Genomic DNA, 15,857 nt, shown 5'->3' on the forward strand with positions numbered 1-15,857 from the left:
CTGTTCCTTTTGAATTGCAGTGAGTTATAAAAAAATTCATGAGGGAATTAATACATAAATATACTGTCAGGCAGTAGTCAAACAGCCTAACTCCTTAAACAAATGTCTACAAGATGACCACAGGTGAGCAACACAAAATATCATTACAGCGCTTTTTTGAGAACTGCACACTTCCTTTCTTAAAGTTGAGTGAGTTACCCCAGAACATTATTCCACCTGACATTATTGAATGAAAATAAGGAAAATATGTCAACTTATTGATTCATCCCTTCTCAAGATGTGCAATGATTCAGAGGGCAAACATGGCTGAACTAACTGGTTTTAGGAGTTCCAAAACATGTTTTTTTTTTTCTTTTTTCAATTTAAATTCTCATCAATATGGACAGCTAAAAGATTTGACATATCCACCTTGGATATTATTTCTTCACCATGTGTTACACTTATCACTGGTGTAGTACCTATAGACAGATTAGCAGAACCTAATATGTTTTGTCTTTATGAAACTGTGAGTAGGCCATTTGTAGAAAACCTGCCTAGTACAGTGCAACTAAATGAAGTGACTTTAAAAAGAAAACTGACACCATTAGCCATGGCTATTTTTCCATATGCCATTGTTGTCCCCACTCCTCTTCCTGAGCAACGTTTTCAATCTTGTTTATGTTACTATCGACAGCTCAAGACATCAGCTATGCAGTGTGTTGTTGCCTTTACCCCTTTCTTAATGAAAACAACAAAATGAATTTTCCAACTCCCTTCTACTTTTATTGTTAAAAGACATAAAAGGTTGCAATAAATACAAGACAATTTAGCTACACTTTAAAATGCAGTAAAAGATAAAACACAATCAAAAACATATTTTTGTGAATGTGGAATTACTGGTGTAATGAAGACACAATGAAACAAATTCTACCCTATGAACATAACTGGCAGCACAATGTATTTAGTTGCCAATAAATGTATGTCTTAATTAACTCATACTTTGAAACCTTTAAATTTGTGTTTGCTATTTTCAGTTTACTGTTAGAGGTGAAGAACATTACTTTATTGGAAGTATGACTATGTAGAATGTAGTGATATTTCTGAACACTTTGCTTGTAAAATGCAATTCAAATACACAAGAAAACAGTAGTATTACAAAGAATAGAAAATTTTATTAACATAAAATTTGTTAAAAATCATTACATTTTTCAGTTTGCTACATAAAACTTCATATACAACCATTTAAAATGAACACTTATATAAAAGTGAGTTATTAATATTGTGTGTGCATTATACAACAGAATTTCATGTAGTTTACTGGTAGCTGCAACAAAATCATTTGCTATACATTTTAAAACTTTTGGATTACTTATTACTGTCTGCTTAGACGATGTATAAATATGAAAGTAAGGCACACTTTTCTTTACATGAAAAAGTTCTAGCAGAATTTCTGCTATGTCAAAATACTAACAGACATCAAAGAGAATCAATTTGTCAAATCCCACTGGATAAATCTAGTATATGTGACATCAGTAATAATCACATGAGTTTTGAATTTACACACTGTTACCATCTAGCAAATCATTCAAACACACAAACTGATACAGGAATTACTTGACATCCAACAATGCATATTCAAATACTGAGAATGGACGGATTGATGCAATATTTTACTTTGAACCTTTATATTCTCAATAATTACATTACAAATGTATCATTTTCTAACAATTTGTCCATTATATTTGGACTGTTGAGCTCCGTGGCCGTGGATAATGATATTTCACTGTAAAAATACAGCAACCAGCCACTTTTTTAATGCGTTTTATTTATGCCAATATGCATTTCGGGTTTGCACCCATCTTCAGCTGGCAAATTACATGGATCTTCAGTTATTACAATAGTACAATCTCGACAGCAGTTTGGATGCTGCAGCAGGCCTGTGCAAAAGCAATGATTCCAATCATTTACTTCAATTTCGCGAGTTTAAAGTTATGCATAACTTTAAACTCGCGAAATTGAAGTAAATGATTGGAATCATTGCTTTTGCACAGGCCTGCTGCAGCATCCAAACTGCTGTCGAGATTGTACTACTGTAATAACTGAAGATCCATGTAATTTGCCAGCTGAAGATGGGTGCAAACCCGAAATGCATATTGGCATAAATAAAACGCATTAAAAAAGTGGCTGGTTGCTGTATTTTTACAGTGAAATATCAGTATCATTTTCTACTGGTGCTAAAAACATGTTTGTACTGTTTTTATCTTAATAAAATGATAGACAGACTATTTTATATTTTATTAAATATAGTGAGTAATACTGCCACATTTATTTGTAAATAACATCCAAAACAAAGTACACTGTGAATCACAAATCTGCGATATATTTATCTCAAATAGTATCTTATTTTTATAATACGGATGCATAAAAATCTTAGTCACCTGTGGTGGCAGGAGAAAACACACAAAGATGTCGAAACAGGAGAGCTTTCTGAGCAAGTGGCACCATCTTCTGGCAGAAGAGTTGAAGGGGGAAGAAGAAAGATGAAAGAAAAAGACTAGTGAGATTTAGGAAATGAGAGGAGATATGGACAAGTCATAAATCAGGGGAGACTTACTGGATGGGATGAGAGGGAAAGACAGTTTGTTGGTGACTGCACCAGATGTGATTTGAAAAAATGAGAATTTAAAGGTGGAAGACAGGGTAACAAGTAATATAGTAATTACTGAAACAAAAAATACCATGAAAGAGTTGATCAGAGCCCAGTTCAAGTTATCATTTACAATGAATGGGCACAGACAGATGGCGTATACTGGCAACACACAATATTCTGTTGCAGAGCACACACGTGACTGCAGAGTCCGTTTCACCACATGTACCATCTGGATTCTCCCTCCTGACACTAGCTGCTCAAAATTCCACAGGTGGGACTGGCTTTACAACATGTGCTCAGATTTCACCACTCATCTACCTCAAAATTGATGTGAATTTCTGTGGTAATAGTATTTGTTTTGAGTAACTATTCCTTTTCTTCACTCCCTTTTATTTATATATATCCTTTATTTTATGAGTTGCCTATTTATCCCCACCCTTCTCAACTACCTACATGTATAATGCACTTAGCTTTCTGCTTTTATTGACTCTCATGATCTTTTTTTCAGTAATTCTATCTTGTTTATTATTCTATCTTTAAGTTTCTAGGTTTTTAAATTTCATTTGGTGCAAGCACTAACTACCAGTCTTTTCTTCTCATCCTGTCCAAGTAAGCTCCTCTCAATTGGGGTTCAGGGTGACTTTTCCATAACTCTTCCCATTTACTAAATCTCACTAGTCCTTTCCCTTCATCCCTCTTCTTTTCCCTTCAATCCTTCTGAAACACGATGGCACCACTGGCTCCAAAAGCTCATTCATTTCCACATCTTTTAAGCATTTTCTCCTGCCATCACTTGGTGTTTATGATTATTTTCACCAATATTTGTTAATAATTAAAACACACTCCTCTGTTTTCAGTTAAAACTGTGTATTCAAATTCACAATCAGATCGCACTTCTCATATCTGCTGGATAGAGCTGCCATAGTGCCATGGAGAACCAATTGCCACATACCGCATACGAAACTATTTTAATAATTTAGGTGACATTGCACAGTCACAAAATAATAAAGATTAGAATTGTGGCACAAGGGCGAGAGGAAGATCATTATTTTACACTTTTTCTGAATTACCCTGCAATCCTATGGAAGCTTTTAGTGGGTTGGAGAAGTACAATAGTTTAAAAAAGGCAAGATACAAAAATGTTCCCACTAAATGAATACAAACTTTCCTTGGGGGGAGGGGGGGGGGGGGGGGAGTTCAAACATCAAAGAAAAATATAATATTTCATATACAGATAAAGATAGCATTAAGAAATATACATAACATGGCAAATGGCTAAAGTAATTAATGGAACTTAAAAATCAACTCTTACTGATTAATACTCTCACTAAATTATATTTAATGTAGATATAAATATAATTTACTCATGTACTCATAAATTGTCATCATGCAACCAAACAGTCACTGAAAAATGTGTGTTTTCGTAAATCAACTGACATGTTCCACAGCATTTCATGATATTGCAAATACATTTAATGGGAGCTGGGAAATATCTATGCAGCTCTGTATTTATCACAAACATTTCTGAGATTGATGGAACACATAGTTATTGCTTTTTTATTTTCATCATCCTCATATTTTTTGAAATCTTAAAACTCAATACTGCCAATCACAAATTCATTATAAATTATGTTCCTAATGATGCATAACACATCCCACAATAGTATTAAATGGTAACAATATGACTTAACTATTGCTTATGATACAAGAAACACATATTTAATTGATGTCACTGTCAAAAAGTTTAAAAAAAAATGAGGCACAATATTCCTATGCACATTTAAATAGGTCTTGCCAGCAACCGAGAGCAAATAATTAAGTACAAATTTCATGAACTGAGGTTACTGTCAAAATTCAGACACATTACAATTTTCTTAAATAGCATTTCCACTGCTATTTTTCCATTTTAAAAGCAGAATTTTACTCATAACAACACTGTACTGCCTACAGCATTTCTTGTATTCAAACTGTGGCAGCAGTATAACACACATGATTCAAGTTTACTGGCTGAATGTTTAAGAAGGCTGTGCCCCCCACAGTACTGGGGAAATACCATATTCATATTATAATTGTATCAACATTAACTGATGTGTGTATAATTGAGGACTACAAAAGGCAGGATTATTAAAGTATGTTTAATTAATACCTACTGTGGACATTCCAGTTCATTACTCTGAAACACTGGTAATTAAAATAAACCATTTGGGTGATAACCTTATTTAAAAACAATGACTTAACAGCATGTCTCCACAACCCTCCTTTATTTTAAAGGCAACGTTGTTAAACTTGTCGACTGCTGCATGCACAATGCAATGCACTGCAATGACAGGACATTAGGAACAAGACTCTGCTGTGGCGGCCATTAGCCTCCTAACAGTCAACGTGTTAAATAAATTTAATCAATATCGTGAACCTGATGTGAAAATTCAGGTTAATTTCTCTGAAACACTGGTGATTAAAATGCAGCAGTGGAGTGATAACCCTATTCAAAACCAATGACTTCTAGGCATGTCTCCTTAACCCTCAACTCCTAAGGAAGATTTGAATAATGAGATTCATTGTCATATAGATAATCAAGTTCATGTCAGTTTACACATGGGACTCTTTTACATTAGTTCTAGATTCATACTGCTTAAGATAAGTATTCATATTCAAACTATAAAGGATGAAAAGTTGCTGCAAAAGTCACTCTCCTTGTACTGGAAGTATTGTGTGAAGGAGGAAGTAATTATCTCCAGTTCAGGTAATTTTCCCTGGGGGACAAGGTACTAATTTTTAATCTGAATGTTTAAAACTGTGGCATTTGGATTAGTATGGTTAAAAACCTTTAATTAACTGAAGGAAAATTTTATGCTTTGGGTCCATTACTTCAGAATGATAAAGACATGTAGGTACAAGTGTCAGTGAGCAGCACTGAAATCATATGGAAGTTTAGTTTCAGTTCTATGATTTACAATTAAGTCCACATATTACTGAAAATGCGTGCAAACATTAGAATTGGTCGAAAAGAAGGGATGAGTGGAGCAGGGGCATGGCATTCTATCAACTATGGCATGAGATGCACGATGAGCATGTTTTTATCATACAAAAATGATCTTGATGGTTGCTTCTTAGCAATTGCACACTGTGGACATTGCATCAACATGATCCAGTATGAAGCTGATCTGATGTAGGACAGAATTGGAGGAAGTGGTGGGGGGAAAACAAATCTAGTATAGGTTGTTGTACTTTTATCCATATGAGAAATTACACGACTTAAATTTGATTTACATATGCTAAATTTGCTTCCTCAAGAATACCTATAACAGTCACAATCAGTTCATTTCCGTGGCCTTTAATGGAGAATCAAAAATTTTCTGTTGTTGTTACATTTGTGTACCAACACATCTTGGAAAATCTGGAAGTACACAGGTAACAAGGACAGCCCTTTTTATTTACATACATGTTGAAGTAACTTTTATTCTTTTTCTTCTGCCTTTTTTTAAGGAATACTTTACTCTTTGAACAGAAATTTGGAAAGAATGTGAAAAGTCACACTTGAGATGATACATCAATGTTTCTACTGAAATTTTTTTACAGAAACAGCTGGAAAATATGCTAAGTGTGAGACAAAATGTTGCAGAAACAAACATATCCATCATAACACAGTACAAGAGAACTGATGACACACAATTTAGAGAGACTTTGGCCTCATTCCATGTATTTACTGATTTTTTTTATAAGGAAAGTCTCACAGACCTTCTCTGACTTGTTATATGCTGTACATTTTAAGACCATTACTGCATTAATATTATGGTGCATAAGAATCTGTGAATATTTAAAGTACAGAAAAAAATTGTCATCTGTATACTATCACTTGGCAAAATAATTTTTTCATACTTTGAATTGCTTGTGTCCACATTATTGGAAATATTACATGCAAATACGAAACTCACATTACTGAGAGAAGCAATACATGACTTCTCTTTACAAACATAAATCTATCCACTTACTACTAAAACAGCAGTGATGGTAAGTGTAACAGTAACATTAATGAAGACAGTCTTTTCATCAAAATGCAATTACAAAAGATGAAATAAGTGACAATGATTCCCCCTCTGCAGACAATGACTCCCCCTCTGCACGGTATTTCACCTTTAACAGCAATTAGATACACAATTTCTGTTTTGGGACCAAATTGCAAACAAGATCACTTAATATACAACAGGCTTTAAATGCTACAAAGTTGTCCACGGCTTTTATGTTACTGTATAGATTAATTAAGTAAAAACCACTTCTAAGCGTAACATGTCTCAATATAAAAACATTTCATCTGTCATAAATATGTAAAAACTGATATTTTCACAGGACACATTTAATCAAATACAAAATATGTCACATTATCGGCTAAAAAAGAACAACATGCCCATGAGCAGAAAATCTTCCACATCCTTCCTGCAAACAGGTCCAACAAGAACACTCAACATTTACAGCAGTCAAAGAATCATCCTGAGCCTGATTAATGAACATAAAAGACCCATTAATATGCAAATAATCTCATTCTGTAGTGAATATGCATGGTTGCCAAACCTAAAAATTTGTATGTAGTTGTCTCTTTTCAACCAGGGGTTGCTACCATCGTCGAAGTGCATTGGACACTGATCACCTATTGAGAGAAACAACTATCATTAGATATTAAAATTTTCAACATCAAAAAGCTGTAATTAATTATACTGAAGAACACAGGAAACCTCATTAACTGAGAAGAGATTTTTTTATTTCATATATCTTTTCATTTCAATCTGCAATGGTCAAAGGTAAGAATGTTAATAAAAGTTCTGTGAATTTGTTGGTGACAAAATTACAACACAGATGTTACATAAATAAGCCAGAGTTTCTAAAATATTAAGAATTAATTTTAAATCCGTCAAAATATTTTTTCTTGAACAGTTCTAAATTCATGAGGGATGTCGGCCTCATTAAGTAATCATTTATTATTTGATAGAATTCCTGAACCAGTCCTAGTTGAACTATGAATTTCATGTTAATGAAGTGAAAAATTAACTGAAGACTTACACGGTATAGCAAAAATATGTAGTGGTAATGGAGGTAATGATGTTCTTATTTCAACTGCACAGATTTTCATACTACACTGAAGTGATCGACATACCATGCCTCCATGCCTCTCTGAACACCATGTAACCACAGGGATAGAGAAGTGAAAAATAAGGGACTAGAGACCAGCATCATTTTCATACAGAGTGAAAATGGAAAGTGGAGGAGTTGCAACATATATAAAAGTTAGACACAAAGTCAAAAATATTGAAACAAACAGTTATTGTGCATATCAGAACCTAGAAACATATGCTTTTGAGTTGTTACTTCACAATATTTTTCTTGTAATTGTACCAGTCTGTAGATCCCCTTCAGTACACTTTCAGATATTGATGAGAAATTCAGATGATGCATTATTGATTTACCTGTCACAAGAATACACAGTGGTTTGTAAAGATTTAATAGTCGATTTTTAAAAGATTCTCATGGGAAAAATGAACTCGAACCATTACTTGGCTGTTTCAATCTGATTTCAGTGGTAAATTTTCCATTTCGCATGCAGCAAGACAGCAGGACCCTGACACATAAAATTTTTATAGACTGTTCCGAAACAATTAATGTATACCAAATTATAGTGGCCTATCTGATCATGATGCACAATTAATGGAAATAAACAATGCAGCACATTATAGCTCAGAGACATTTTCATACAAAGCAGTGAAGCTTCTTAATGAGAACAGGGTACAATGTTTTAAGAATAAGTCAAAAGAGAGGTCGTCTGGGATGATGATTTTATAGAAAGGGATCCTACTACGAAATTCAATATATTCCATAGCAAATTTGAGTCAAAATTTCAAAACAGCTTTACTGAAAAGGTATCCAGAAAGTACATTAAAAAAAGTAAGCCCTGGATAATTACAGGGATTAAAATTTCACGTGAGAGAAAAAGGGAAATTATATAGAGGGGATAATAAGCCAAGATTCAACATAGAGTATAACATTAAAACTATATGGGATACAGTCAAATGGGAGACAGGACAACCAGGCACTGTATAAGTTAAGATAACAATTAAACTAAATGGTGATTTTATGACTGATAACTCACAAGTTGTGAGGATTTTTAACACTGGACGTGTCAGCAAAAACAGGATTACATATTTCTGTTGACGAAGCAAGAGAACGTATTCAAAACATCATTCCGCAATATTTTATGCAACTCAAAGTAGCACTAACATCTTTTACTGAAATTATAAAAAGTCTACAAAACAAAAGTTTATATGGTGTTGACAGAATAAAGGGAATTTTTCCAGATATATAAAAATAGACAATTGTTAAACCTCTTTATAAGAAATGTGACAAGAAAGACTTAAATAATTCTCATCCGGTTTCCTTACTGACATCTTTTGCCAAAATATTCGAAAAAGTTAGGCACTGAAGAGTAGTCTCACATTTAAGTAGAAAAAAATTACTTAGCATATCGCAGTTTGGAGTCCACAAGGGTTGCTCGACCGGGAATGCTATTTATACATTCACTCAGCAAATATTACAAGCCTTAAATAATAAAATTTCGCCAGGTGGTAATTTTTGTGCTCTTTCCAAGGCGTTTAATTGTGTACATCATGTTACTCTCATATAAAAACTTCTGTTTCATGGGACTGATGGCTTTACACAAATGGTTTCAGTAAGATTTAACAAACAAAATGCAAACAAGTTGTGCTGAATAATTAATACAATGTTGAAAGGAGAGATAATTTTAGTGACTGGGAGAGAAATCATGAAGGGGGGGTCCCACAAGTTTCAATTTTAGGTCTACCACTATTCCTTATACATGTGGATGACCCACCACCTAACATTCATCATCAAACATAACTGGTACTTTTAGCAGATGATACTTGCATTATAATAGAGCCCATTAATAAGAAAGCACAGAAGAGACAGTTAATGATATTTTTCAACGAATTTTTAAGTGGTTCTCTGAAAATGGACACGCTGTTAATTTTGAGAAAAAACACTGTATTCAGTTCTGTACAAAAAATAGAGTTGTACAGAGAACTGATGTAACATATGAACAGGAGTCTCTAAACAGGGTAGAATGCTCCAAATTTTTGGGTGTACATAGGGCTGATAATGAAGTGGAAGAAGTACATTAATGAGCTGCTCTAAAAATTAAGTTCAGCTACTTTTGCTCTTCATATAATTGATGATCTTAGAATCATCATCATATTGACATATTTTGCATATTTCCACTTAATAATGTCTCAAGGAATGATTTTCTGGGGTAAAGACAGGTTTCCACATGCAACAAAAATAGTGCCACTTGGCCACCACTCGTATGGTGTCACTGAAGTTGTGTGTGGAAACACCAAAATTCCCATGGAGCCATTCGAGTGACACCACTTTCAGCCATGCTAAAAATGTTGAAGTCGCTGTAACTTTGTGATGTCACTTTCCTTCCCCCACTGACATTTAGTGTCAGAAGCAAAATAAACAGCTGCCATCTTGATGTCAAGGCTTCTGAAGCTATTGCCATATCTGGTGTTTTTCATATTTATTACTGTGTATTATGAAAATATGCTGTTTCAGTAATAAACCACATTAAAGATCTTTCCAAAATGTGTCACTTTAACTATGGTTCGTAGTGCTACAGTGGCAAGAAGTGCAACTTCAGTATGTAAAATCTTCATGTGCAAATAATGGTTAATTTACACGATGAAGGTATATGATGTTTTCAATATATGATGCACAGATAAGAGTTGTGTGTGTAAGCAAGTATTATTGAGGATAGTGAAACGTGGTTTGTAGCTATACAGCAGCTTACTGAAGTCTTCAAATGGTGAAAATTAATGTAGTGCTGGCAGTATATACAGATTCTGTTATACTGACACGCACCTGCAATGCTCTCAAATGCTTGCGCAGTGGATCTGAGAAAGAAAGTTTAGTATCTGCACAGTTGTGACAACAATGTTGCATAATAGTGTTGGTGCGGGTACTCCAAGGGTCGACAGTGGCTGGATAACTGGGGAAAAGAAGCTTGTGAAAGGAAATGAAAACCTGCCATGCCAATCAATCTATGGGAAGCAGAAAGTTTGAAACCACGTAGAGATTTGCATGGGGACAAACTCAGTATGTGGCTGGTGCGGGCAGCTGATGACTTGGTACTCAAGTACAACACTTGACACAAAGTACAATGTGAGGTCTGTGATGGTTGAATTTATTGTGAGCACTGGCCAGCTTTCCTCATTGTTGGTCATAGATAAACACTTCTGTCAGCAGATCTCTCCATCCTATGCATTGCATGTGCCCTCGATGACAAGTTTCCACACTATTCTGCTGCACTACCCATGCCAGTTCATCTGCCTCTGTCAAAACGTCTGCCGGAGGGGGAACTTAAGGAAGTAACAATGTTTCTGGTAGCAGTAAAATTTTAGATTGAGTACAGTTCTCAATAAAGGAAATCAACTTTATTACTGTCTTCTAGTGCATCAGCCCGATGAATAACCCTAAAATTTGGTACAGAATAACTTTAATATTTCATTATATTTAATTGATGTGGGGTGAAAAACTGAAAATATTAGTTTTCACATGAGTCCTCAGGGCATTGTAAATGGCACCCCAAACATCACAAAAGAACACTGAAAACTTTAGTTTTGTGGATGTGGTAAAATACTTGAGAGATGACAGGTAACTGCTAGATACGGTTGGCAGGTTCTCAAACTAAAAATTCAAGAGATTTTGCAAATGACAACCAAAATAGTCCCATTGTGGCATTATCAGCATGTTTTACTTTAGAGGCCATTGCACGCAACTGTATAAAAAGTGTACACAATCTTGAAACATTTACATATTGAAACTCCTTTTACAAAACAGGATGAAAATTGGCAAGACTTCATCACTGCACATAGTACTTAAAAATAATTAATCAAAACAACTTTCATAGCGTTATAGTACCTTTTATATTTACTATAATATGTAATTACACCACCTTTCGTAGCACTATTCATATTTACAAAAATATTTAATTAGAACAACTTTCATATGGTCATAGCTCTTTTCATATTTACCATTTGCTTTGTACTCATTCAAAAATGTGACATTTTTTACAAGTTTGAAAAACTCTCTGCAAAAAAGTTGAAATTTGTATGCTTGCTAACATGAAAAAGAGAGAATTCAAAGACGATAAACTGGAAATAGCAACTGTTGATTTGGGAATGATAATTTTGGAATGATACAGAAATGTTAGCATAAATAAATAAAACTTTATGAAACACATGGGGAAACATGAAGAAGTGTGTCAAGTATGTGAGACGGGTAAAACACAGGAAAACACACAAAATACGAGAGACCTGCCAGAAATATGGGAGCCAGGACAAAATGTGGGTAAAATACATGACACCCCACAAAATATGGGAGACCTGAAAACCCTACTGCCAGATGCTGAATATCAAAGTGTCACTTGTAGCTTCACTTGAGCAATTACTGCATCTTGTAATGCAATCAAGTCCATAACACAATAAGAAATGAATGAAAACAGTGGGTATCTATATTTGCAGTTTGACAAGAATAATTTCAATACATACACATTCATAAAAGTGAGTTATTCCTTATTTAAATATTTATATTCTGCACATTTAAATCAATGTTGAAGCACTTCACTTGAATTCACGTAAATCTATTTTATTAATTGTTTCCAAGTTGTATCAATGATTATTATCAACAGTGTTATGAACTCTTTGACCTCTACCTGAAAGCACTGTTCTTGTTTGTTGAGAGGGAGGTACAGAGACTTGGCAGGAATGTTGTGGAATGGATGCTCTTGGCGGAAGAATTGTTGCAAAGAGACTTGACGCTGTTCTGTAGTACTGCTGAAGGCAGAAGTATTGTATGCTATTAATGCTGAGAGTGGAAATACTGAAGCATATATCTGTTTCAAAATTCAGAAACTGCAGTTATCGGAAAAACCATTGGAATAACAACCTTTGACCATTTAATATTTCTTGTTACAAGTACAAGTTGCGGTCACTGACATGCTCCATGGAAGACAACGAGGTCAACAAAAAACAAACAAGGTAAGTACTAATTTAGAACTGTAGATGTGATTTGAGACTCAAAGCAAACTAACTAAAAAATAATGGTCAACATCTTGTTTGAAGATAGATCATGGAAAAGGCAGCATTGAAGAATGCATTACAACCTCTAATACGAGTATCAGATTTTTTAATGGAGCTCAATATGCAGATCAATGGTTACCTGAAATTTACTTCTGATATCTGAAAGTGGTTCAAGAATGGATTTTTGTTTACAAGTGCAACTTCAGTTATAACTGTATTTGATGCCCCTGTGCTATTTATGCACAAAACCCACCTTGAAATTTCAACATCTTGTTTGAAGATGAATCACTGGAAAGGCAGCATTGAGGAACTCATTACAACCTCTAATACGAGTATCAGATTTTTTTAATGGAGCTCAATATGCAAATCAATGGTTATCTGAAATTTACTTTTGATATCTGAAAGTGGGTTAAGAATGGATTTTTATACAAGTGCAATTTCAGTTATAAGTGTATTTGATGCTGTTACTTCTGCGCAAAACCCACCTTGATATTCACAGGCTATGCCCTCTCTCCTTCTCACTGGATTCTTGATTCAATTCTAAAATTATAACCTGAATGAAAAATACCAATGTCAATTCGAATAATCTCAGCTGATGCCATATTGAAAGCTGTACAACTAGAATTTTGACGGGAGCATACAGAAACAGCAGCACATGGTGCCACTGTTATATCAACCATCGTGGTGATGGGAGGATGTATGGGACAGGTTTTGCATCTACGTCCATTGTAGAGATATGAGCCATAAGGCAAAGGGTTTGGGATTAGAGGTGGACAAAGATATTGTGTAGCCTCAGTGGGTGGAGAAAAACCACTGTGGGAGGAATTGGGAGGATAGTGGGTAGGATATTCCTCATTTCACGGCACTGTGAGAGGCAGTTGAAACCCTAGCGGAAAAATGTAATTCAGTTGCAGTCCTGTGTGGCACCAGTCATGACGGAAGTGCTCCTTTGTGGCTGGACAATGGGGATATGGGAGGTGGTAGGTTACTGGAGAGACAAGCCAAGAGAGATCTGTCTGCACAATTTTGGTCTGTGAAGGACTCAGTGAGGCCTTCGGTATATTTGTAGGAGGACTGCTCGCCACTACAGATTCCAACAGCCACAGATGGCTAGGCTGTATGGAAGAGACTTCTTGGTATGGAACGAGTGGAAGCTGTTGAGTGGACATTTTGCTGGTGGTTCGTAGGTCTGATATTGATGGAAGTACTGACGTAATCTTTGAGGTCAACATCGAGGAAGGTGACTTCTTTGAGTTGAGTATGTCCAAGTGAAGTGAATGGGAGAGAAGGTGTTGAGGTTCTAGAGGACACCATCAGTCCAGATCATGAAGATATCATTAATGAATCTCAACCAGGTGATAAGTTTGGGATTCTGAGCATTTAGGATTCCTCTGGATGGCCGATGAAAAGGTTTGCATAAGATGGTGCCATGTGGGTGTCTATTGCTGTACCGTAGATTTGTTTGTACATAATGCCTTCAAAGATGAAATAACTGTGGGTGAAGATATAGTTGGCCATGGTGTGCAGGAAGGAGCTTGTAGGTTTGGAGTCAGTCGGGCATTGGAAAAGGTACTGTTCAATAGTGGCAAGGCCATGGACATTAATGGTGTTAGTGTAGAGGGAGGTGGCTTCAATAGTGATGAGCAGAGTGCCACACACTAAAGGAACAAGGACTGTGGAGAGTTGGTGTACTTTGCTCCACATGCACTATCCCCTGTGATACTCATTTTTTGTTGAAGTTCTACGATGTCTATGCCCATAATATCACGGTATCCTTGCTAAAGGTTGAGGGAGTTATGCAACTCTATTACATCATAGTCAACCAATTTTTCTGACTTCTTAAGAAGTTCCATTTGCTTTGCCCTGTTAGTCTCAACGAATAAGAAACCATTTCATAACTGCTTAATACACTTTAAGGTACCAGCAAGCCCTTCTAAGCCTTTTTTTATAAATACTGTTTCGACATTCAGTCCTTTCTCTTGATGATACAAACACATTGTGATTTACAACTCCTTAAGTCCCATTACTAATTGCAATTTGATTATCAGGACGACTAGCCTCCCTTATTTGTTTGGATTAGTAGTTGTGAGTACTCCTAGATGGCACATCCATCACACTGCGCATTACCGCCACGCTGCACTGTGTTCGCTGAAGCATGCCCAGAGCTTACAGTGACAGAGGGCTTGTGGCACTTACCGGTCTCCAGCTCAGGAACCACGGGGTCACCAAGAGCATACCCAGAAACAACTGCTAAACCACTGAGGATGACATAGTAGGATCGCTAGATGGGTGCTGTATCTGCAGCAGTTTGCAATGGAGATAAGGTATGCAAGAAGTGATGAGAACATAAAAGCAGATGCTTCAATGTAATTGGATACACAAAAAATCTACTCACCAAGCAGTGGCAGGAGATGCACATATAAAGGTACAGAAATTTGCAAGCTCTCGGGGAGAGTTTGGAAAAGTCTCCCAGAATGCAGGGTCACGGGCAACTTTTCCAAACTCTTCCTATTTCTTAAATATCACTAGTCCTTTCCCTTCACCCCTCCTCCTTCCTCTTCAACCCTTCTGCCAGAAGAAGGGGCCACTAGCTCCAAAAGCTTGCAAATTTACATATCTTTATATGTACGTTATCCTGTTGCCCCTGGGCGAGTTGATTTTTTATCTATCCAAATACATCATATTTCAAAAACTGATTGTTTTCATTGATACAGCAGATGCTTTGTCTCAGATGCTAAGACCGAATGGAGATGATACGGAGGGAGTAGCGTACGTGACAGGAATAAAAATACTATACTTTGAAAAGGTTAAATATGAGGGTAGGATTAAGATGATTTACCACAGTATTAAGCATGAGCTAAATACAGATGAAAACTTGAAGTTGGTCAAGCATTATCTGAACTCAAAAGATTTTCCAAGGTTTAAGTCTACTGTAAACAACACAAGGGTGTACTTTTTAGAACGAAGGCCAATAATGCGGAAGACCAGAGACGATGCTACCTGGACCAGATTGTGGATAAATTGATTGACTTAGGGCATAAATCTATGGACATTTTGGGGCACATAGGTGTACTGCCAAGCTTCAA

At 35.7% G+C, this 15,857-nt stretch overlaps 1 protein-coding gene across 1 annotated transcript in view; it reads right to left on the reverse strand.

Annotated features, from left to right (window-relative positions):
* Positions 1 to 1,131: 1,131 nt before the first annotated feature.
* The window catches only part of LOC126183232 (uncharacterized), a 129,816-nt gene continuing 115,090 nt past the window's right edge, over positions 1,132 to 15,857 (reverse strand). Inside the window, exon 11 of the mRNA XM_049925018.1 lies at positions 1,132 to 7,274. Coding sequence (XP_049780975.1) covers positions 7,105 to 7,274 — 170 coding nt within the window. The 3' untranslated portion in view covers positions 1,132 to 7,104. The remainder of the gene's footprint in view (positions 7,275 to 15,857) is intronic.

This window comes from Schistocerca cancellata, chromosome 4, assembly GCF_023864275.1.
Source record: "Schistocerca cancellata isolate TAMUIC-IGC-003103 chromosome 4, iqSchCanc2.1, whole genome shotgun sequence".
NCBI classification, from domain to species: Eukaryota; Metazoa; Arthropoda; class Insecta; order Orthoptera; family Acrididae; genus Schistocerca; species Schistocerca cancellata.